This window comes from Prunus dulcis, chromosome 3 (genome assembly GCF_902201215.1).
Source record: "Prunus dulcis chromosome 3, ALMONDv2, whole genome shotgun sequence".
Classification (NCBI taxonomy): domain Eukaryota; kingdom Viridiplantae; phylum Streptophyta; class Magnoliopsida; order Rosales; family Rosaceae; genus Prunus; species Prunus dulcis.
The window spans coordinates 23,413,428-23,437,292 of NC_047652.1; the positions used below are offsets into that span (position 1 = coordinate 23,413,428).

The 23,865-nt window shown below is 37.2% G+C and overlaps 6 protein-coding genes across 10 annotated transcripts; 3 read left to right on the forward strand and 3 right to left on the reverse strand.

The window, feature by feature from the left end:
• Positions 1-143: 143 nt before the first annotated feature.
• Positions 144-4,872, reverse strand: LOC117621140. 5 transcript variants are annotated; one of them, XM_034351451.1, is made up of 9 exons: positions 4,710-4,872; positions 3,629-3,757; positions 3,111-3,447; positions 2,437-2,634; positions 1,889-1,951; positions 1,499-1,588; positions 1,269-1,327; positions 879-1,029; positions 144-798 (listed from the first exon to the last, which is right to left on the reverse strand). In XM_034351451.1, exons 2-9 carry the CDS (start codon positions 3,688-3,690, stop codon positions 727-729), a joined length of 1,032 nt encoding a protein of 343 aa, XP_034207342.1. In that variant the 5' UTR covers positions 3,691-3,757; positions 4,710-4,872; the 3' UTR covers positions 144-726. The 5 variants fall into 5 exon arrangements, with proteins under 5 accessions (XP_034207342.1, XP_034207344.1, XP_034207343.1 ...); XM_034351453.1 differs by having other exon boundaries at positions 4,706-4,822; XM_034351452.1 differs by having other exon boundaries at positions 3,629-3,783; positions 4,710-4,821.
• Positions 4,873-10,372: 5,500 nt separating this feature from the next.
• Positions 10,373-13,708, forward strand: LOC117621139 (alpha/beta hydrolase domain-containing protein 17B). Its single transcript, XM_034351449.1, has 5 exons — positions 10,373-11,015; positions 11,968-12,004; positions 12,090-12,326; positions 12,428-12,475; positions 13,058-13,708. Exons 1-5 carry the CDS (start codon positions 10,714-10,716, stop codon positions 13,538-13,540), a joined length of 1,107 nt encoding a protein of 368 aa, XP_034207340.1. The 5' UTR covers positions 10,373-10,713; the 3' UTR covers positions 13,541-13,708.
• Positions 13,709-14,391: 683 nt separating this feature from the next.
• Positions 14,392-17,469, reverse strand: LOC117621136 (glycerol-3-phosphate dehydrogenase [NAD(+)]). The gene is made up of 11 exons (XM_034351445.1): positions 17,100-17,469; positions 16,668-16,744; positions 16,494-16,566; positions 16,190-16,407; positions 15,990-16,097; positions 15,692-15,755; positions 15,576-15,613; positions 15,369-15,489; positions 15,231-15,285; positions 15,100-15,148; positions 14,392-14,835 (listed from the first exon to the last, which is right to left on the reverse strand). Exons 1-11 carry the CDS (start codon positions 17,431-17,433, stop codon positions 14,683-14,685), a joined length of 1,290 nt encoding a protein of 429 aa, XP_034207336.1. The 5' UTR covers positions 17,434-17,469; the 3' UTR covers positions 14,392-14,682.
• A 1,440-nt stretch (positions 17,470-18,909) lies between these two features.
• Positions 18,910-19,527, forward strand: LOC117621159 (skin secretory protein xP2-like). The gene has a single exon (XM_034351487.1). The coding sequence runs from the start codon at positions 18,977-18,979 to the stop codon at positions 19,358-19,360; it is 384 nt and encodes a 127-aa protein (XP_034207378.1). The 5' UTR covers positions 18,910-18,976; the 3' UTR covers positions 19,361-19,527.
• Positions 19,528-20,713: 1,186 nt separating this feature from the next.
• Positions 20,714-21,528, forward strand: LOC117621157 (mucin-1-like). Its single transcript, XM_034351485.1, has one exon. It carries the CDS (start codon positions 20,807-20,809, stop codon positions 21,242-21,244), a length of 438 nt encoding a protein of 145 aa, XP_034207376.1. The 5' UTR covers positions 20,714-20,806; the 3' UTR covers positions 21,245-21,528.
• Positions 21,529-21,740: 212 nt separating this feature from the next.
• Positions 21,741-23,730, reverse strand: LOC117621155 (mitochondrial inner membrane protease ATP23). Its single transcript, XM_034351483.1, has 5 exons — positions 23,547-23,730; positions 23,246-23,367; positions 22,758-22,895; positions 22,557-22,640; positions 21,741-22,167 (listed from the first exon to the last, which is right to left on the reverse strand). Exons 1-5 carry the CDS (start codon positions 23,653-23,655, stop codon positions 22,033-22,035), a joined length of 588 nt encoding a protein of 195 aa, XP_034207374.1. The 5' UTR covers positions 23,656-23,730; the 3' UTR covers positions 21,741-22,032.
• Between the last annotated feature and the right edge of the window lie 135 nt (positions 23,731-23,865).

A 23,865-nucleotide genomic window follows, 5' to 3' on the forward strand; every position in this document is an offset into this window, starting at 1 on the left:
GGGAAGTATTTTTCATTCACAAATGTATGAAAACAAAACAGAAACGAAAGTCTCTGTATTGACCCAAAAATAAAAAAAAGTCTGCAAATGTCCACAAATGAAATTTTTTCAGCGTCCGGTTAGAAAAAGGGAAATTAGGCTTAAAAAAATTCAAGTCTCAACAAAAGGGGCATTTGAGACAAGCTGGCTTATGCTGTTCTTATACTCAACTCAAGAGGATCGTGATAGAAGTTTACAAAGAATTCCATAACCTTGAATTTCGTAACTTTCTGTACTCAGTATACAGTAAAAGATGTACAATGTGCGATTCCAACGCATATTATGCAGAGAATGAAGCCAATTACAAATTAAAAAAATTATATCAAAAACTTCATCTCGCATTCGTCTGAACTTTCGAGGTGCTCCAAAAATTTTGCACTTCTGGGCCATAACGGTCAAAATCATCAAATTTACTGGTCAAGATTAGATGCTCAATTTTGTGTATTTTTACCAAAATTCTGTGGTCTAGTGGAAGATTTCTACAAAAGACTCAAAGTGTGCAGATGGGGGCAGAAATTACTTGTTGAAGCAGTGAGAAAGAAAGCCTGATGACTGCTATCTCCCTTTTTTCCTTTTTGGGTACTACTGATGACTACTATCTTCGTTTAGCAAAAGAAAATTTCAGCCCTGGTACAGCGAACTTCCGTTGGTTTCATATAGGCGTATTAGAGCTTTTTTCAGATTAAGCTACTTGGCTAGCTTTCTAGCTTTCTCAACAGCTTCAACATAATAATACAATCTCCAAAGTGTTACATTACTCTGCAAGTAAAAGATACAACTTTAGAAACGAGTTGAAATTCTAATTAGTTCACAAACCAGGTAATTTTGCATCTTCTTACCTGTTTTTCAAGATCCACATGAATTTCATCAGAGGAATTTGTACAAGCTGCGTTCCTCTGTTGAAGCATTTCTGCAACACAGTCAAGATTTTTTGGTGGTAACTTCTGAATCAATTTTCCAAGCTTGTGTTTCTCAGGAAGGGTCATAGGCCTGAAAAGTTCACAGTTACAAGAGAGAGAGAGAGAGAGGGAGCAATGTATGACCTAAGCCGGTCAATAGTGCTTTGTTGAGATCTACATCAGAAATTCAACGCTGAATTTTCACTTATTTAACAATTTATCAAGAAACATTAGATCCTATGAGGACCAATGTTTCCAATGGATATGTAGAATTGAATGCTATTGTGGCTGAGAAATATCAACTATAGAGAGCAAATTATTAACAACTACCTGCACGAAGCCATCACAGTATCAAGAAGTTTTTCAAGCTGCTGTTCCATGTGCCCTAGCTGAAAAACAGACATAAATTCAGTTCAGATATAAATCATCGTAATGTATCAAACATTGGAAAGATAAACTTCATATTCCTGATGAGAGTTATGATATAACCATATATGTGAGAAAAGGGAGTTTGATCAGGCTTTTGCAGTACTGGCAAAGAAAAAATTTCGGAGAATTACTGTTGCAGAAAATTCATCAGAATATTTCTTCACTGTCTCCTCAACCTGCAAGCTATCCTTCTCTATAAGGAACTGCAAATCATCGTCAACCTGAAGAGTAGAATTATGATAAACCCACCCATAAGTAAGTTGCCAACATCATGCATAAATTGCTACACAACACACCCACCCACACACACACACACACACACACACAAAACCCTTGCCTAAACATCCTACTTTCTCCTCCTTTCTTCAGTTAAACAAGTTTGCAAGTATTACAGAGTAAGAAAAAAAATAAAGACCCAGAAACAAAAAAATAAGGGCGTGTTTGGAAGGGTGGGCAAGTGCAACCTTTTGGATGTGACACAACCCCACAAATAGAAGGGCAGTAAGGAGAATGTTAGTCACCTTTGGCTCCTCCGGAACAGCTATCAACCTAGCTGTTTCTGTTGTGAGGCCATGAGCACAGTTCTAAACAACATTAGAAAAGTTCAACCATAAATTTCTACACGATATGAACCATTACAAAACCCAGTGACTGCAAAGCCTGGGTTATGCAACACAAAAGAAAAGGCAATTGGTATTACAACTGCTTTGTCCTATTGAAAAATGTTATAAGAAAAGAGAGAAGAAAAAATCTTCTGCATTAACTAAAACATAAAAGATCTTACTTCAGAGTAAACGCAACAAAAACATAAAGCTTTAGAAGAAAAAAATATTTGTGGGAGGTATCACATCCCCTAAGAAGTCTAAATGTTAGCCAATTCTGAGCATAAAAAATATATGCAAATCTGACAAATTAAAGGAAAATGGCCACCTTTACCAAGCATATTCACAAAAATTTCTCTTTTAACTACACATTTTCAATCCACTAAAATAGAAAAGGGTTAGATCAACAACAACGCCGAAAACCTGAAACTTGATAAGAATGACAATGCAACAAAATGAAATATAACCTCTTTGCTAGACTCGAGATTGGTAGGAGTGGAAAGCGTAGGGAGACTGGTTGAAGAGAAAGAGGAAGATCTCTTTGGTCTCTTAGAGTGAGCATTCCTTGCATCAATGTCAGGTAATGTACCTTTAGAAGACGATAGACAGTTTCTGCTCGTTAGCTGAGATTTTAACCGGCTGATAGCAACAACAGGTTCTAGCATCTGCATTTACACATATGGTTATTACAAGTACAGTTTCTAAATAAGCATTTTTATCTCACAGGCTTGGTTAAACATAGGCCTCAAATGTGAACCCATATGGTATCAAATCAACAATTGTTGAATATTTATCAAGTATCACATCATCCATACGAAGTGTGAATGCAACTAGTAGTTGTGTTCTAAAGAAAAAGAATCTTCTATCTCTTGTTAAATGCACACAACACTTAGTACCGCTAATGTGAAAGCAACATTTTCAATTACATTACAGTAAAGTACCACGACATCATACAACTAAAGGACGACTCAATATCATGACATATTTATTGATTGTTTAAAAAGTATCAAAGTACAACCAGATTCATTTTGTATAATTCAAAGTCAAGAATGGTTATTCATGAATGTATATAACCATTCTTGACTTTGTTTGAAGCACCCATTTAAAAACAAAAGGGGGAGTAGGCATCATCCCTACATACCTCATCAACTTCTGGTGAAAGAAAATTCACACCCTGCCTGAGCAATGATTTCAATCTTTCCTTTTTGAAATCGGAAAGCCCAGTTCCTATGCTGTTACCAAATAAAGAACCAGAAGTACCATAACTGTGCTCAATAACATCCTTCCCTCTAACATTCCCACTTCTTCTTTGAGATAGATCAGAGGATTGGGAAGCAAAAGGTGGAAAATCTTCTTCTTGTGATAACAACTCTGTAACTAAACGTGTATAGTAACCAAAGAAGTCTGGTCCTATTTTACCACGTTCACTCGAACCAACAAGATCCTTCGTAGCTTCTGACATAACAACAAAAATGCAGCTGCACCACAGAAGAAACAACATTTATACAACATATGATACTAAATTTTATAAATGGAAAATAATTAGAACATTGGTCAGTCAAAGAGCAGCTAATGAAACTTCTTCCTTTCATAGCCTAATGAAGAAAGTATCTGAAACAAAACATACTAAAATTTCAAAAGACAAATATCATGCCTTACCAGCTATGCCAAAACAACACTTCTACTTGAGCAAATTTTCTTATCTGCCAGGTAACCAACATGTGGCACCTTGCACCTTTCCGGGCATTGACTTTCAGATATAAGGATTCTCAATCGAACACCTCATATCTGTGTGGAAAACTTGATCAGCATATCTTGAATAAAGTAATAATAACAAAACACAAACAACACCCAAATGTGTCAAATCAATATTTTTTAATGAAAGAGACAATAAGACTATACTGCTGAAGATGTTAGAAATCTAGTAACGAATTAGGAGTTGGCTTATTTTATCAACCTATAGATACATGTACTTGTGTAATATGTTCTTCATTGGTTGAACACATGAAATAGCAAGTTCTTAGTTATTACAAACTTAATCTCTTTGTTTTGGTCTTGGAAGGAGACTATCTAACGAAAGAGGCATAAAACAACTCCACGAACTATCCCAAGCTTCCCAAATTCACTATAAATAAGATACGTTGATACATTTGAAGAAATTTTTTGTTTCCCTGGAATCCTACAGGCACCTCAAGAAGGCAATTAGCATGCAAACACATAAACCCTAAACGCTATCTAGAAGAAGAGAGGCGATTTAGCATGCACTCATTTATAAAATACAAACACATAAACCCTAAACCCAATGTATAAGAAGTACGGTGATTTAGGACGCAATCTTGATAACACTAACACATGAACAATAAACCAAATCTACAAGAAGTATTCGATTACGTAGTTCAGAGCGCCAGAGAGGTTAAAAATCAGAGATTCGATTTAGCATTATCTCAATAAACCCTAGCGCTCCGTTTGGTTTCTCGGAAAATTTAGCAAAAGAAACTAAGAAAACTATAGTCATTGGAGATGAAATTTCCAACATTTTAAACCGCCTTCAAAACTGATCCAATCAAAAGGACGACGTTCAAATTTTTAGCTTATTTTCCATCTTTTCTTTCGTTTTGTTTTTTGGCTTTCAGGCAAACCAAACAGAGCCTGAAGCTAAGAAAGCATAATCAAAAAAATGTTACAGAGCGGGAGAGAGAGAGATGGAGAGGGAGCGGGAGAGGGAGGGACGCTTACGTACATGATCGGCGCGTTGGCAGAGCCGATAACCAGAGAGAATTGGATGAGAATTTTTGAGAGCGAACGACGTCGTCGAACGGAAGCCCAGCGTGAACCGGACCGCCTTTTAGATTTCCAACTTTAAGCCGTGTAAAAAAATCATCCGAAACTAAAAACTCTGCCTCTAAACTTTAATGATTACTTTCGAAAAAAATAAAAACTCTAATGATTGCTTTCTACGTTACAACATGTCAATAAATTGGATCAAAATTGAAATAAATCAAGTATAAATGACCTTCTTGCCACGACATAAACACAAAAATAAGTGGGACATTTTGAAAAAGGTCAAAGAAAAGATAAATTTTTTAAAAGAAGTCAAAATAGACAAAATTATATTTATTTATTTTTGGATTTTCTAAGGAACTCTTTACATTTGCATGTCTTTGGTTTGAAAGTTGAGAGGTTTTTTTGTCTTTTTTTAAAAAGTTTTGACTTTTTACAAAAATGAAATTTTTTGTGGTTAAAACCTAAATTTACTAAAATAAATTAGATCAAAATTTTTAAAAATTAAGTAGAAATGATATTTTCAATCACATATGCTGGCTTGAAAATTTATTTTTCATTCTTTTAAATTAAATATAAGGAATATTCAATAATAAAAAATCAAATATAAGGAATTAGGCAAATTCAATTAAAAAGAAAAACTAATTGATTATGAACAGAAACATGTTACTAATACTAGTGTATCTTATGAAGGAATATTATAATGTTACATGATGATATATCTTTTATAATACACTCTATTCAGGTATAAGGAACTAAAACTAGTGTACCTTTTTTTTAATTTTAGAAATTATGGAATTGTATTCATAATTCAACCAAAAAATCATTAGTGTTAATATAAACTAGTCACAAACTAATTACAAAGAGTTATTACAATAACGGAGCAATCTAATATCAAAATTAAGAGAATTTGAGGCGAAAACTAGTATATCTAATTTCTAACATGAAAACATTGAAATTTTATGTTTTGATTTTAGAAAGAGTTTAGAGTTTAGTTCACATTAGAACAAAAATTACAATCAACACACTATTCGAACTCAAACGTAACTCTAGTTTGGGTCCTTACATTAGAGGCAAAACCCCATATAAGAATAACCCAAGCCCTGTAGACAAACAAGCATTCTTCACAGGAGAAGTCGTTTTTCTTTATTTTTTCTTTTGGTCCGACCTTCATAGGGGAAGTCAATTCACCACATCCCTGTACAGCTACGAAGGCTTCAATGGCTTCAACGATCCAAAGGGTCCTTAGAAGATCACAACCCACAAGAATAATCGATGCTTTACACAACCCTGCAGCGCCAAATCTTATTCTTCACCAACCTCATCTCGACCAAACCAATCCCGACCCACATCAATTCCTAAATCTAAGTCCATTGCTGGTTGTACCTAAAACACAGAACTTTGGCTCCTCTGGCTTCTCACATATTTTCCCAAGCTTTCCATTTGGGATTTGTTTAAACCCGATTTCATCATCTGGGTTGGTCTCATCCGAGGCCGTAGAAGTGGAGTTTGATGACTCGCGGAAGGTCTGGGCCGATAGCGTGAAGAAGAAGAGGAAGAGGAAGATGAACAAGCACAAGTACAGGAAGCTGAGGAAGCGTCTCCAGAGACAGACTTAGTCTCTTTGTTAGGTGAGATTTGATGATGGGACATTGTGCCGGGCTTTCTAATTTGCTTAATGTGCTATTGGATTTTGCAAGATAAAAGCTTTTCCTATACTTAATGCGTTTTTTGACAGATATAATGAAAGATATTATTCAGAGCTTAAACATGGTTACTCATTGTTGTTACATAAGTTTGGTTGCTGTTTAGCTGATTTGGATTGTATTGGTATTTGTTGCTCGTCGAATACTAAGCATGTAATTCGAGTTTTGATGCTTTTGTTGACTTAGCTTATTTAAATAGATTCATGTATGCATGCCGACACATTCTGATGTTACCAACCTAGGAATTTAGAATGGATGTGGGTAGAAATTCATTACTATGGTTATGGATGAGAGCTAAATGTTTATGAGCAAAAGGCCTATGCTTTTGCAATTCCAGATTGCTCATGTCTACAACTGATATCAAAGGATGCTTGCAACTTGCAAGAGACCGTGAGTTTGAGTTCAAATGGTGAACTGTTGATGCAAGTTTTTACCTTTTTGTTTCTTTTGACGATTGATGGTGGTGCCTTAATTCTTGTGCAAGATCAAGAATGAAAGATTAGTGCCTAGATGTTGCCTGCCTTATAGTTTAGCGTGGTTTTAGAAATCATTGACTCTGTTGGAAAACTCGAATTTGGTCGAATTCCTATTCGTGTTTGTTTTGAATACATGCAGCTTAGCTTACCAATTCTAGTGTCAAACACCATGTTTAGACAGTACAGCAATATAAATGAAGAAAAATGTTCCTGTACAATAACAGAACTTGTATCTTGACTTTTCTGTCTCATTTCCTTAGTTTTACAAATAATCTGAGGTTCAGTTGTCCATCTTCTGCTTTGTGTGTGAACCAATTGAAAGAGATTCTTAGAGGAGAGCTCTCTCTGTATCTCCATGAACAGACGTATCTGAAATAGCCAAGCTCTGCGTGTACTCAGTATTACTACTATTTCGTCTCAATCGCAGCCGTTAGCTATGGGCTTCAATTCCATCAACAGTTTTTTGCAAAAGCCCAAAGGAAACCATGCCAAATGATGAAAAGGGCTCAACCTAAATCCAAATCAAACCGACAATCAATTGGGTCCCATTGGCTCGGATTTTTGGCCCAATTGGGCTTCAAATACATGACCCAGAAAAGTGGGATCCAAACCCGTGCACAAAGTTAATTCCTTTTCATTCATTAGTATGTGTAGTGTAGTTGAAGACGATCCAAACCAAACCAAAATGTATCATTCAAGATTTCAAGTAATGTGCCAGTGTGGGAATGTGTTCAACTGCTGTGGTGCCCACTGTTCTGAAGAAAGGGGACAATCCCCTTATATTATTGACTCGCTCAGAGCATCTACAATGAGAGGGTGAATAATGAGGTATATGTTAAATATACATTCTTTATGATCGAAATCACCTGCAATGGAGATGTGTAAACGAGTGCAAATTTGCATCACCACCATGATATGCAAATTTAGATGCACATATACATCTTTTTTTACATCTCTTGCAGGTGGGACTTACATGAGAAAAAGTAGGACCTATAGCAAAAAAGGTGAAAGAAATCAATTATACATTTTCTCCATTGGAGCAAAAATCATATTTACAACCCCCGGCGGTATAAAGGGGATGTAAAAGTGGCTTTACACCTTCTCACTGTGGATGCTCTCGTATTAAACCCTAGAATTATTGGGCCATCCTGCCATTTATCATCTGAAATTGGCATTTAGATTTTAAAATTTTAAGTCTTTCTGCCTTGTTTGGAGTATGGTCCTTGTTTTTCTATGTACGTATAGTGCATAAAAATGACACTAATCAAAAACAGAGTTCATATTAAGGATGCTGATTGAGCCAGGTTTTCAAGTTTTGATCCCTTTCTGAAAAATTTATACGTTGAATAACTTGTAGACTTGTATTTTCATTTATATTATAACATATAACAGTACTATTGTACTACACTATAATTACTCGTTCTTTCATTGTTTTATAAAACAAGGAGGAGAAATATGGTATTATGTTCAGAGGCCATTAACGGAATCTCGGCTGCTTAAAAGAGACATGTCTCATCAACCCCATCACCATAACAGGGAGAAAGATATTTAAAGGGCAGTGAGCCCTACCACTAGGTTTTCATTTTCCTCTGCTTGATTTGATGATATTATCATTATGGATCCCAAGACGACATAAACATACAGCTTTATTCTGCCTTTGGCTTCATTCTCTTCTCTGTCGATCGTCTGTTTGATTTCATTGTAGTTATATTGGTCGTTCTTAAGTCATTTTCCACCTACAATTTTTAGTGTTTGTCTTGTTGACCCGAAGCTGGCTGAGCCCTGAAATTTGGCCTTAAAGGTGTGGCTGCCTGGCTGGTTGTTAAACCAAGGAAAACAACGTTATTAATTTTTGACCAACTGACCCATTTGGCACGTGATGTGCAAACTTTCTTTTCATCAGGAGGAGCTTAGGAGGATCCCTAGCTAGCTAGCTAGCTATGAAGTGCTGGCATTTTCATTTTTTTATATGCGACCTTAAAAGGAGCAACCTTTTTGTTTTCTGCAACTTTGTAATAAATAAAGAAATCACAACAAAACCCATACATCTTCTTGCCACATTTTCCTTTTATTTACACTTGTGTTTATGGAGATGGGTAAATACCAGTACTGGGATCTGTGGAATGGTGAGAGAGAAAGTTGAATATTTGTTTGGGCATTCTGGGTGGGACAAAAGGGTTTTGGATATGAACTTACACCATATTGGAGAGCAATTTTACAAATTTCTGTTTACATGAAGATGGGCAAATTGAAATACCAGTACTGGGATCTGTGGCAGGCAGGGCATGAAAAAATCAAACAATCATATGACTTGTGTATTGGTCACTTCAACTCAATATGATTTATATCTGGTGTGGGTGTGAGTGTGACCTGAGGGGGGATGGGGGTGTATTGTAATTTGCATGCCTTGTTGCTTTGCATAGCTGAAGAGACCCTTTCACAATTTTTGAAATCTTTTTGGGTTTGCTGTATCACCTAAAAAGGAAGAAAGGAAAAAAGTAAAAACACTATTCTACTCAACTGTGTTTTTCAATTCTTTCCTTCATTTCTCTTCTAGTTTCTCAAGTCTATCACCAAGAAAACTAAAATAAACTTAATTAAAACCCAAATTCAGGACACCAGAGTTAGTTAGCTACATCAAAGGGTCCATTTCATATATGGTTATCATTAAAGAATCTTGCATGTTATTAAGAGAGCCTGATTAACTGAGAGCTAACTTTTTTTTTTTTTTAGAGAACCTTGATGGAATGAAGAATGAGAGCTAACTTCTTTAGAGCACTGTTTGTCGACATAAATTTTGCATCATCCACCATCCCCACCCAAATTCATAATGTGATTCGGCCAGAGCAAAGTTGGACTTTCATTCTGATATTTCCAAATTATCAAGCTCTCTTTTTATGTATTTTTATTCTCTCTTAGCTGGGGAAAGCTACCTCTCCCTGGAATCCTAAGCACTATTGCGCCAACCTCATGTGTGGACTTTGCTTTAGTTTTGATTTTTGGGCATGTTAATTGGTTTTCACATTGGTTTATCTTTTATCATCAACTTTAATCATTCGTTTTATTTATTTTTTTTGGTTGAATTGGCAGGAACGGCTCATGGTGAAAAATTGAAACGACAAGCAACTTTATCCACATGGGTGCATGGGGGGTTACTGGTTAGTGGTTTTGCAAACTGCACTTCTTCTTCTGTCAATTTCCCCTGACCCTACAAATGATGCATGCAAAGGAGGAGGAGGTCCCATGGTCCATCCCCTCTGTGTGACTCACTCTGACTGTGAGGCTTTCACCCTATCATCCCGATAAAAACATGTAAATCACAAAGATAAGGATAACACTGTTTTGCTATCTCAAACCAAGTAAACTGTGAAACACAGTGAAACCTCTCTCTCCTTTTTTTTTTGTTCTTTTTTTTCTTTTTGCTTCTTTTCTGCTAACTAGACACATTCTCTCTCTCTCTCTCTCTCTCTCTAGTTCTTTATGCTCCATCTCTCTCTCAACTGCACACGGAGACATATATGATATACATACATTTGAAGTAGATTTATAATAGCCACGGTGACAAGAACAACTTCTCTTCTCTCTGATTGAGTCTCTCTTTTTCTTTTGCCGTAAAAGAATAAAGTCTAATCTTCTGGAGAAAAGGAAAAAGCAGCAAGGAATGTCGATCTGAGCTTAATTCCCACATAAAAATCCAATCAAAATTAATATTCTTTTTCCCCATTACAGTGAGAGAGAGAGAGAGAGAGAGAGACTGAGAGTGCAATTCAGAGAGAGAGTGATGGGTGGGGTGACCTCGTCCATGGCGGCCAAGTTCGCCTTTTTCCCACCGAACCCACCATCCTACAAGCTCATCACAGACGACCACACTGGTCTCTTGCTTCTCAGCCCATTCCCTCACCGAGAAAACGTCGAGGTTCTCAAATTGCCGACTCGGCGTGGCACTGAGATAGTGGCCATCTACATTCGCCACCCCTTGGCCACTTCTACTCTGCTTTACTCTCATGGCAACGCCGCCGATCTGGGCCAGATGTACGAGCTGTTCATCGAATTGAGCATCCACTTGCGCGTCAATCTCATGGGGTACTCTGTTTTGCTACTTCTACTACTCTCTCTCTCTTCCAAGTTTACCTCTTTCTTTGATACTTTCTCCTATTTTCTCTGCCACTTTTGGAATATTGGCTTCCAGATTTCGAACTTTTTGCTCTTTGTTCTCACTTACTTGTCAGTGTTGGCATCTGGGTTTTTCTAAATTCGGAGCTTTTTGTTCGTTTTTGTCACTCGCTTACTATTCTTGGCATCTGGGCTGGGTTTTATTAGTCCAGTGTTCAGCTGTACTTTGCTGGTATTTTATGGTAATTTGAATGTTTCTTCGTATTGATTTGCTATACAGTGGATGTATTGTAAGTGGTAAGCTGGAATTATGGTAAAATAGCTTGAAAGGCATTTTGGAGTAGTTTTCTTGAGACTTCTAGTAGAATCCTTCTAAAATAAAGGTTTGATTTTTAGTTATGGATAAAGTGCGATGTAGGTGGGGTTTTTATGCTTAGATATACCCGTTAATTTCATGAAATCGAAATTAGTTATGATGCTGTGGTTCGGTCCACTGATCTACCATTTCTGTGATGTATTGATTGAATTATCCAGCCCCTTTGCGTGCTTAGAGTGAACAGTCCAGTTTGAGATGGTAGTGTAACTGCTAGCACCTTTCATACTGTGAGGATTGCTGTTTGGTGTGGCTTTGTGCCTGAAGTGCATAATTGATTGTGTAGTCTTCACGCTGCATGATGCCTTTCCATGCCAGTGTCTAATACCAGCAATCACCACATCCATAGTTCCAGCTTTTCTTATAAATTTTGTTTTGGACAAGTTATGCCATCCTTGATTTTTAGAAATAAATTCTCCATTACATGATTTATCATTTATGTGTTATGTGTCATTACAATTAAGAGTATTCGCATTGTTACAATTACAAGTCTAAGTAATAAAATAGAATGGTGGTAAGATCCTTATATATATCTGCAATGTTTTGCAGGTATGATTATTCAGGGTATGGGCAATCATCTGGAAAGGTCTGTAATTTGAACAGTTATCTTTTTGTATTAACTAGTTGTTGAGCACAATGCATCGTGTAAGGCCGTATTTTCTCTATTCCAGGCAAGTGAGCAGAATACATATGCAGATATTGAAGCTGCATATAAGTGTCTTGAAGAAAGCTATGGTACTAAGCAGGAAGATATCATTCTCTATGGCCAATCTGTTGGAAGTGGCCCCACATTGGATCTTGCTGCTCGGCTGCCTCAGTTAAGAGCTGTTGTCCTGCATAGTCCCATACTATCTGGTTTAAGGGTCATGTATCCTGTAAAGCGTACATACTGGTTTGACATTTATAAGGTAAGACCACTCCTTTCATTTTGGTTATCCTATCTTATGGTTGGTTGGCGAGTTTATGACCTTGATCTAATTGTATGCTTTATGGTGTCATTTGTGCGCAGAATATTGATAAAATTCCACTGGTCAATTGTCCTGTTCTCATCATTCATGTAAGTATGCTACTCCAGATTTTTCTACTTTGTAATTTTCTTATATGATTAATGTATGCCAATATGGGGTTTATAGATGTATGAGGCATGAAAGACTGGCATAAGAATGACTTTTTTTTGTTTTGCTTCTTTTCCATGCTTTGTAAGTTCCATACCATATAGCGTTTAGATTATCTATTCTTTGGATGGTCAAATACATGACCAATTTTAATCCAGCTGGATAATTTATTCTTCTGATTTGCTTTAGGTCTCTATAGGTTGACATGATGAGATGAAATTTTACTGATTATTGGGAGAGTAATTTGTTTGCATGCCGGATAACAAATTGTCAACAGTTTTTTGTTGATGCATCGGATCGGAGAAAAACCCTGCAGTTCTTAACAGTTTATTTCCTAGGCTACAAATTTCTTAGCTCAATAATGGAATTTTACGAAAGAGAGTATTGCTGCTGTTGAATAAGGGATTTCTTTGATCCTCACGCATCTGGAATGCCACGTTGAAGGGTTATCTAGGGTGAGATGGCAATCGTCCTTGTTTAATTCGTAAATCTTCACATTTGTTCGTCATTATATCTTTTTGTAGGGAACTGCGGACGAAGTAGTTGATTGCTCTCATGGGAAGCAACTGTGGGAACTATGTAAAGAGAAGTATGAACCACTATGGCTTAAAGGAGGGAACCACTGTGATTTAGAGCTGTATCCTGAGTATATCAGGCATCTCAAGAAGTTCATATCAACTGTTGAGAAGTCTCCTTCCCAAAGGTACAATTCTAGGAGAAGCACAGACCAATTTGAGCAGCCTCGGAAGAGTACTGATGTTTATGAAGTTTCAAGGAAGAGCACAGATCGAAGAGAGAAACCAAGGAAGAGCACTGATAGGCCTGAAAAGCTGAAAAATCAATTCATTAGTGCTGATAAACTAGAAAAATTAAGAGTATCTTTTGATCATATGGAAAGGTCTCGGAGAAGCGTGGACTGCCATGAAAAGTCCAGAAAAAGTATTGACCACCAACTGGACAGAGCACGGAAGAGTGTTGATCGGTTGGATAGAATACGAACTGGGTAAACGTTGTTATAAAACCATATGCAAAATTCAAAGCCTGGGTTTGGTGTTGTGGGAAAATTATTTGGGTCTTTCTTTCTTCTAATTTATGGTATTCTTGCTGTGTAATTTGTATTTGTGGCAGTTGTATAACTACTATTGCATGAAATGAAAAAGGGTTTGGGTTTATTATGGTTTTCTTCTTTCTTGTGAATGCAATCCATTCTCTTAGGTTCTCACCAGAAGGGAACAGAACTAGAAAAGAGTGGAAAGTGGAAACCTTACTCAATTGTAATGTATTGACATAAACTATACCTACAAACAAACTACAAATTGAAAAAGGCATTGGCATAAACGTCGCAGATGACAAACTACGCTCCAAACTGTGATGATATCTTCTATTCTCCTTAGGCCAGGAGTTGATGCCATTGACATTGAGTAGCGATCGCAATTATCATTGTGCTCTCTACTAACTTTTTTGGAGTGCTGAGTACATGGTAACTTTTTTGGAATACCAATAACAAAGGTCCGACTGTCTTTTTATTAGCACCGTTATTTTTTGGAATACCAATAACAAAGGCCCGACTGTCTTTTTTTCAATCACAAACGGTGCTAGCCAATTTTACATCACATCTCCACTAGGCTCTACAAACGTGATGGCTGATAAACTCAGGGAGGATGCAAACTAGTTTGGATTTGGAAACGACAACTGACTATTTGGAGCAATTCCGATGTTTAATCCTTTAGGTTGTAAACTCGGTCCAGGCCCGCCAATCAGCTGGACTGAAACTCAAAAGTCCTCTCGTTGCGTTTTCAACTCCATCAGCTTTCAATCAATATTTCAATCTCTCATTCTCAAATTGTGACACCAGAAATGGTTCATTCTAGTTCTTTATTGTATTACTCGTATATTCCCTAAAGCAGTTTACAACTCGGTGTTGATTACACATTCTGTGTGAAACATGAGTACAATTTGATTACACATTCTAATTTCATTGCTGTCAGTGAAAATAGCTTCTGAGCAGGTTATGTATTTTGTTCCTGCAACCATCTATTTTTGCAAAGTGCTGACTTCTGTGTGAACCAACATTCCAAGTTTCACCTAGTCCTCGCTTTCGTGCAAACGAGCTTAATTGAATAAACTGCCATTTATCAGAGAGAGCCAGCTAGAGTTCAGGTTTGCGCTCAGAGTGCTCAACTATGGCTGACGGAGGAAGGGAGCCAATGCAGATCTCATGAACTGTTGCAAACAGTGGGAAAAACTCTAGCCACCCACGGTGGCTTAGAACTTCATAAACCTCTTTTGCTGTTGACACACCCTTCAGAAAAGGAAAAATAACTGTTAAATAATGAGAGTTATATAAACAGATAGCTTCAGGCTGCATCTGCAAAAGATCAAACTATAGATATGTTTGTGGACTCAAAATACAAATCCTCTTAAGTTTCTTCCAGATACTATTAACAAGTTAGAAATAACAAAGATATGTTTGAAAACCACCACAACTTCTTGTGCATATGTAATCAATGTACAAATCTGAGTAATAACACAGTTCAGTTATCTGTTTATAATGTTTAATATAAACCTGTAATTTTTGACCCTGCAGCATTTCTGCTTCGAGCTCATCAAACGATCTGCAGACAACAAACATAAGGGTGATAGTTAAATACTTTTTACTTTTACAAGGTTTATCTGCTGGAGCTTTAAAGCTTTTACCGTTTCCCTCCACTCCTTGCAAAAGCTTCAGCAACTTTCCTGTTTCTTCCACCCACTGCCATACACACTGAGCTTAAACAGAAACTTAAGAAAGAAAAATAAAATAAATAGAAGGAAGAAATCCTCCTGCTTCCTTACAGCATGTTGTGATGAGATCAGCAACACCACAACTTTCAAAGAAGGTGCTGTCCTTGACAGATGAAAACAACATCTTGGAAAATGCCTTCATCTCTCTTAGACCAATTCTCATAATTGCAGCCTGGTCATTCAAAATAACCAGTCAAAATGAAATAGAAAAGGCAGATGAGACATGGGTTCAAACTAGACAGAAATGTTTGAACTTACCTTTGTGTTATTTCCCATCTCCAATCCATCCACAAAACCTGTTCCATTAGTAATTAAACCCTCTATTAATTGCTCATTCAAACTTGAGAAGGGAAAGATACATTAGTACTACAAACCTGCTGCTATGGCCACAACATTTTTCAGGGTCCCACACAGTTCTACTCCTTCCACGTCTTGGACCTATAAATTTCATACGACCCAAAAAGTGTGAACGGAGCAAACCTTCAATATTTAGTCAATATAAATCACAAAATCCAATTTTATGATGCATCAAAAGCTTTCAGTGCTTACATGCTATCAAATGCTTACTACATTGAGTGGATGTTAAAGTAGTTCCCGCCCATGTCAAGATTCATGATAGTAAGAGTACTTTATTATGACATTGATTTGTAACAATGTATTTGATGTACTCACAGGTGTGACTATGAAGTAGGGAGTACTAAACAAATGAACCCATTTCTCTGCAATCGCTCTGTTTTCTCTGTATCCAACTGTGGCTTCACTAAATTTCTCCAAAGCAATCTACACAAACAGTCTCTAATTTCAGATAAACTAGATTTGATGATCTGGCACAAGAAAGCTATAAAATAGATTGAAAAGTGGGGCCAAATTACCTCATTAGCTATGTTTGCTCCCATTAGAACACAACAATTAATGCCCAATTGCTCCGAGATGAGTGTAGAGATCATGCACGGGCCCTCCATCTTGACCTCCATTCCTTTGATGAGGGAAATAGCTTCCACATCCCCTTTTATCTTCCCAACAAGTCTCTTGCATATACCCTCCATAAATTGATGTGGAGTAACAAACACCAACATGTTTGCACCATTCACTGCAAAACTCCCCCACTTGATTTACAAAAATTTGCTCCAAGTACCCAACAAATTACACAAGTTTAGAAACATCGAAATTGAGTACCTGCATTGTCAAGGTCTGGGTCTGCAACAACATTTTTCCCTAGCTTTATGCCGGGCAGATATTTCACATTTTCCTATGGAAGAAAATGGATAGGAAGATTAAATGGGACGAATTGGTTCATCACATATAAGAGGAGAGGAATGAATGAATGTATGAAAGGTCATTGATTTTTACATTGTTTCTGTTGATGGCATCTGTGAGCTTCTCACCACTCGGTAACGTTTCCTCAAATACCCACATTCTCACTTCATCTGAATTTCATTGGAGAAAAAACAAAACTCGAATTGAAAATGGAAGTAAATCAAATGAACATGTATTGGAATATCAGAATTTTCATTCATTGAACAGCCAAGACCACAAAAGCCCAGAATCAAACAGGGAAATGCAATTAACTTGACATTCTTTAAGAAATCAGACCCTGTTCCAAAATCAGGCTCTATTAAGTTTCTCAACAGCAACCAAATCCAAAAAGTAGAATTCAAGAATAGTGGATAAACCAAAATTCTGACTGGTGGCATAAATAAAAATCCAGACTTGCATTGCATTGCAGTGCATGCAAAAAAGAAAATGGAAATGTCGAAAACAAATAATAAATAAAAGATATACCATGGAAAGAAGAGAGCCTGAGGGTGTTAGAGGCAATGAGTTTGGCAGCCACACTGCCCCAGTTGCCACTACCCACAACGGTGACTTTGGTTTTGTGAAGAGCTTCATGGTCTCTAGTGTAAGTGTTGTTATTTTGGGGCAGAGTTTCTCCGTCTTGTTGAATTTCTGGAGCCATGGATGAAGAGAGAGAACGAGAGGGAGAGGGAGATGGAGAGAATACGGAAGAAAGAAGCAAAGGGTAAATGGGTAATGCGTGGAAGAGAGGATTAGGAGCGAGAGAGGAGGGCAGGAGAGAATATAAGAGAGAAGACACTCGTCGGGGCGGAGATGCCATACACGTTTCGTCACAAACGATGTGTTTCCAGTTAAATTTGGCGATCTCCTCTATGATTGACACTTTGACAATATATATTTATGTATGTTTTATCTCTCATGCGCAAATAAATTTTTTTAGAAAAAACTCATATAAATATTGATTTTACTTTGATATTTAGTCACGTAATTCCAGCTAAATTCTGAATTTTTTAATCTCTATATATAAAGCAAAAGAAATAGCATTGTGAAACATTCAAAATACTAGAAAATACCATTGGTTAATTTACACATTAAGAATTGAAATTATTAATTAAATGAGGATAATATTGTAAATTTATATTTTTATATTATAAACAAATAATAAATCCTACTTTTATGGAACATAACTACCCATATTATCTTTTCTTAATTCTAAAAATAAAAAAAATAAAAAACCATCTACTTACTACTTTTATTTATTTATTTATTTTTATCTAGACTTAATAAAGACAATGTTAATACTTTATGATAAGAATATATGGTTATATTGGTGTCATTGGTCAATGTAGTGGAGTGGACCCATTTGATTTTGGTATCAATACCATCTACTAACAACTAAAAGGTTTAATAAATGAAAATTTCCAAAGGGAATAAGATGGAGTGAACGGTAGATTTTAGGTTCCAGTCTTCTTGTAGACACATATAAAATGATATATTATTATGTTGGCAAGATATTTGTATTTAAAGTGATTAAAAGTTTCATTTATCCTTGTATCGATTCGTATTATTATATTAAAAATAATATCGTATTCAATAATAGTTATATATTTATGAGTAATTAGTTGGAGGGTAAGCTTAAGTTACATCGTTGACATGTACATGTATAAATGATAGTAGTAGTAGTAGTAGGCTAGTGGGCGTAGGTATAGTTGAGTTAGTGATTCTACAGCGAGACGTCATCTAAGCTAAGTCCTTAAATGAAGTTATATATCTTAATCGTTAAATCAAATTGACCAATTTGATACGATAGGATCGAAAAAACTAACAAATTTGATCAAACAGTTAAGATACATTCCCTTGTCTAAGGGCCTTACCTCACTATAGAATATCTTGATAGTTGAGTTATGAAGGGGATAAATGTGGTGGGCAGGATTTTGAATTTATAGGGTAACAGCCGTCCTATATATTACTCTTTGTCTGGTTGTTTGGGCTAATAACCAGAGGTTGTGCCGACGAGACCACCATGGAGATGGAGATGGAGATAAGGAGGCCCATAATCTATTACTTAATCCCCACCTAATCAAACCCATTACGAATCCCAAAATAAATAAATTTGCAACAGAAAAACAAGTTAATTAAGGTCCTTGTTTTCTTTCTAATAATAGATGATAGATGATAGACAATAGAAGAAGCATGCGCTAACACCGGAGAGCCAAGAAAACCCATCTCTGCTCTCTCCTCAACCCATCCTACCAAACTACATATATCCCTACTCTCCCTCCCACCACCCACGTCCACCTTCTTCTAACTTGACTGCCTACACTTTGATAAGAGCTGCAAATTAAACAGTGCAAGAAGCAAAGATGGCACGCCAAGTGATTGTCCTTGCTCTCATCTTTGTTGCCATTTCCGGGGTTTTAGCACAAGAACCAACCTCCCCTTCAGGACCCTCACCGGCCAATGCACCAGCCACATCATCATCATCATCAGCTCCTTCTCCCGGCGCCTCTGATGCTGCCGCTGCCACCCCTGCCTCAGCCCCAACCCCTGTTAGCGATATATCTTCGCCACCTGCTCCTTCCCCTGCAGGCGGCGACACCGAGGAAGCTGCCCCCGGAAGCCAGGCCACCGAAGCTGATGCGGCAGCTGCCCCAGAAGGCATTGTCACAGCTGAGGGACCAGTAGACCCTTCATCAGCTGAGGAAGATTATCCTGTCGATGATTTCTCTAGGCTTATCAAGAACTGAGGAGTTTACCTCTAATTAATTTATTCATTCATCAAGCTAAATTTTGTTTATATTTAATTGAATAGAGTTCCCATGCAAAGATTTATTTATTAATGGTACCTCTCTTGGACCACAAAATAATAATATATCGAAGATGATCAATGGGGCAACCTTGTTATGCTATACTATACATATGTTATATTCTTCTTCACATGGAATTTATCTTCATTATTTTATCACTACTAATTTTAAGTTGATTATATTACGAATTCAAGAATTATTTGAAATTGTTAATTGCCATTAAAAATATTTATCTTTGTACACGAAGTCTTGTATTCGATTTTCCCTCTTTTAAATTTCACATATGTATAAATAATAATAAAAACTTTGCCATGTAAAAAGAACAAAGAAAAAAAAAAAAGGCAATAACCCACCCAAAAAAGCATGCTTAACAGATATTCCAACTTTGGGTATTTTTCAATATTGAAACAACTAAACTAATCAATTATCCATCTTACTGGAGAATCATGTCATGCTTAATAAAATATGATATGTAAATGTAGCTGTCCACTTCATCTGACATGTTGTGGTTGTCCACTTCATTTGTCACATAATGAGAATGTGATAAGAGTAGCATTACTCATAATGTTTTGAATTTCTTCCTCTACCTTAACGAACGTAAAAGAGGAAAAGATATTTGAATTTCAGAAATATTAGTGTGTGTAATCATGTATTTGGATTGTGATTGACCACTCATAGCACACTGGTTTTAAAACAAAAAATCTCACGACCCTCACCATTAATTAGTTTGCTACTAATTCAGTTACTGGACGCACGCACCCAAAAGCAACATCCAGGACATGCATGATATATCAGTGAAATTAGTCTGCCTATACGGAAACCAGATCTTCAATACCAAATTACCACCAGACACAGCATAAATACTTGATGTTTTGGTTTCCGGATGAAGCAGGGACATTTTGGTATCTGTTTTGGGAGATTATCATGACGGACTATTTTTAAGCCAATCCAAACGGTTGATTAGAAATTCAAGTGTACATAATTAATGCGCGTCCATGATGATGATGGTGGAGCTCGCTCGAGACACAACAGCTCTCTTCTCAAAGAAAGTTTCAAAGTGTTGTGCTGCTGCTGCTGCTGCTGTTGCACCATCATCCCAATCCGCAAGAACCAAAAACGGAAGGCCCTTGCTTTTCTTTTCTCTCTAATAATAGAGGTACTACTTCTAATAAAAGCATTTTTCCCGAAATCCTTGTTCTGCGACAAACACCACACAATTTTCCTACTCTATCTCCCCCCCAACTCATTCACCTCCCCAAGCCTTTATAAATCTCCATTCCTTCACCACCTTCTTCCACACCCACACTCCTCTTGCTTCCGCCTTTTCCTTATATCTAACACTAAACCTACCTATAAATAAAAAAAACATCACAAAACAAACACAAGATGGCAAATCAAGTGATCGTCCTTACTCTCATCTTTGTTGCCATTATTTCTGGGGTTGCTGCAAAGGCCAATGCGCCATCAGCCAAATCTAAGTCGCCATCATCATCACCAGCCAAAGGTCCAGCCTCCTCAAATAAGGCTAAGTCCACATCCTCCGCGCCAGCATCATCCCCCAAGTCTTCGGCTTCCTCCCCATCTGCCTCACCTAAGACTGCACCATCACCATCACCCAAAGCCGCACCAGCTAGTTCATCAACTTCCTCCGGCCCCAAGAAGCCCACCACTCCACCCCCGAAGGCTTCATCCTCTGCCTCTGGTCCATCCTCCGGCCCCAAGAAGCCCACCACTCCACCCCCAAAGGCTTCACCCTCTCCCTCTGGTCCATCCTCCGGCCCCAAGAAGCCCGCCAAGGCTCCTGCTGGCGCTAAAAGTCATTAGAATCAAAATTCACAATAAGAAAAAAGGATATCCTTGTGATCACCGCGTGGTCCATGATCCTGAATTTAGTAAATCAGTAATAGCCTTTAACATTATGGGGTCTGATTGAAGACCAGGCTCATCTAGTTAGTAGCAGCACCAATAAACTACATGGTCGTTTTTTTGACCTACCTCACACATGGAAAATACAATATGTTGAAGGAGCCAAAAAAATTATTAACGAAGTGTTGAAAAACTGTAGTGATCATTTTTAATGAAAACATCTTTGTATTTTTCTGCTCGAAGCTGTCTTCTAAGATCATTGAGATCAGGTTGCTTGCCCATACCTCATTGCTGATTTGTTTATTTGAAGTTGACTGGCTGAGTTCTTTTGCAAATTATTGAAGAGCAGGATGGATGAAATCAGTTTCTCAAAAATAGTCTATGCACATTCCAATGGCCATCATGCCAGTTGATTCTAGCTAAGTATTATCCAACCAATAAATAATTCATCAAATTGAAGGTAAAACAAACGACAGAAAATCTTATGATTTTGGAATGTAAACACAAAAAACAACAGTAGTCATTGGTGTACAATTGGTATGACATCTGCAAATGAAAGGTATTCATCTTAAATAGAAAATTTGAGGAAATTCCTCGAATAAAATGAACTTCCAATCGAGATATATCTTATGCAACTAATAAAAAATCAGGGAATGGCACTGTTTCTCTTCACGGGCCAGAGGCTCCCACAATGCCAAATAATAAAAACTTGAAGTGGCAGCTGGTTTGGTACCTATAACCGTAACTTATGGAGCTCTGTCAAAGGGCTGTGTATCATTGTAACAAACATCCCAAACAGCTTCCATGGCATCCTTTGCAGCTGCTTCCGAGCAATAAGGATTAGCAATGACTGATTTCATAACTCTTCGTCTCACACAATCCTTCAAATGTCAAAATGGGAATGCAATGAACATCAACTACCGTATATTTGTCCAAGGAAAATATGAAAGAGAGAAAAAATCCATCCCAATTTATTTCAATCAATTGAAACCATGATTCGGATTCATTTAAAACGTCATTTAAAATTTGAAAGTGGGACATTATATATAAAAAAAGGAAAAGAAAAAAGCAAAGACTCCAGATCTGGTATAAAACAAAACTTTGCAGTATATGAAAAAGGCCCTATTCCCCTTTCCTATACAACTGAAGCCTTTTGGCTTTCCTCTTTCCGTATCAAATTAAGGTAAGAGAGCATCTCACATTGTATGCGAAGAATGTAGCCAGAAGAGTATATCTTAAGTTCTTATGTAAATAAAGCTGAATAACTCACTTGTTCATGACCTCGAATCTTTACAAAACCCCTCAGCAATTCCCGTTTATAGTGGCAATCACCGCTTAGATGGCCAGCACGAATCTGTTCCAGAAAAACAAAGTGTGTATGTTTAAAAAGTAAAAGATTAAATTGAGGTATGAAGAATTACACTACACCCGATACAAGAAAAATATTCAGTTGCTATATATTGATGCACACCTCACTACAAGCATGATGTGCACAATTAGCCCAGTTCAAGTTTGCAGCACGACAATCGTCAAAAGCATGAATTAGCTCATGTATCACCACTTGGTTGACTTCATCTTGAATGTTCATGTGATTACCACATACCAGTATCTAGTACACATGAAGACATACAGAACAGAAAAAGAAATTAGTTTCATAACAAGCTCTTCCTGCAAATATTTACTATGCGGAAAGAACAGACCATTAAAAGAGCTTCAGAAATGACCTATCAATTGATAGATACTTGAATGACCAGAAGACATGCTACTCAATCTAGCAATTTAGATACTTTCCAAGATTTAAAATTTTAAAGTTCATTGTTCACTGCAACTAGTACTATACAGATTCTACTGCATTTGCTAAATTTTCAATTACGAAATGAAGTTTCTCACATCTGTAAAAATCAAAGCTTTCGCTTAAACAAATAGGAATTAAGAGAAATCGTAATTGTATTGTTGTACCCCTTCACCGCGGGCATAACCGCCAGCAATCTGCTTGTCGCAATGAACGGCCTTGATGAACCTGTCCCCAATCCCACATCCGGCTTGCTCCAAATGCTTCAACAGAAATTTCACCATTGGAACTGTTGCAGAAAACGTGTTTGGTGTTAGAGAATTAGGAAGAAAACAAACGAAAACCAAAGAGAAACCCCAGATGCCGTGAACCTCTAAACCCTAAACCCTTAATCCCAATTAGATTTTTATGAAAATGAGCTGTTAAAAACAGAAAATAAAAAGGTGAAAAAAGAAAGTAGAAGAGTACTCCGGAGGCTTCGTTGAATCATGTCTTGGCATTCCTCCAGGGTTTTGCCGCCGTTGATGGCGGAGGAGAAGCTTGAGGATCCGGGTTCCGGGGCGGGTTCATCAGCCATGGCTTTTTTAGCTTAATAAATCTCTGTGGCACTGGCAGAAGAGCACCAGCAGCTGATTCTCGGGTCAATAGCCGGTTCGGGTTTTCAAAAAAGTTCTGATCTCATTTTTAATATATAGCTTTTGGATTTAATTGAAAAAATACTTGGCATTCGGCGGTTGGATTAGGGATGGCAACGGGCCGGGTAGGGGCCGGGTATGACAATACCATC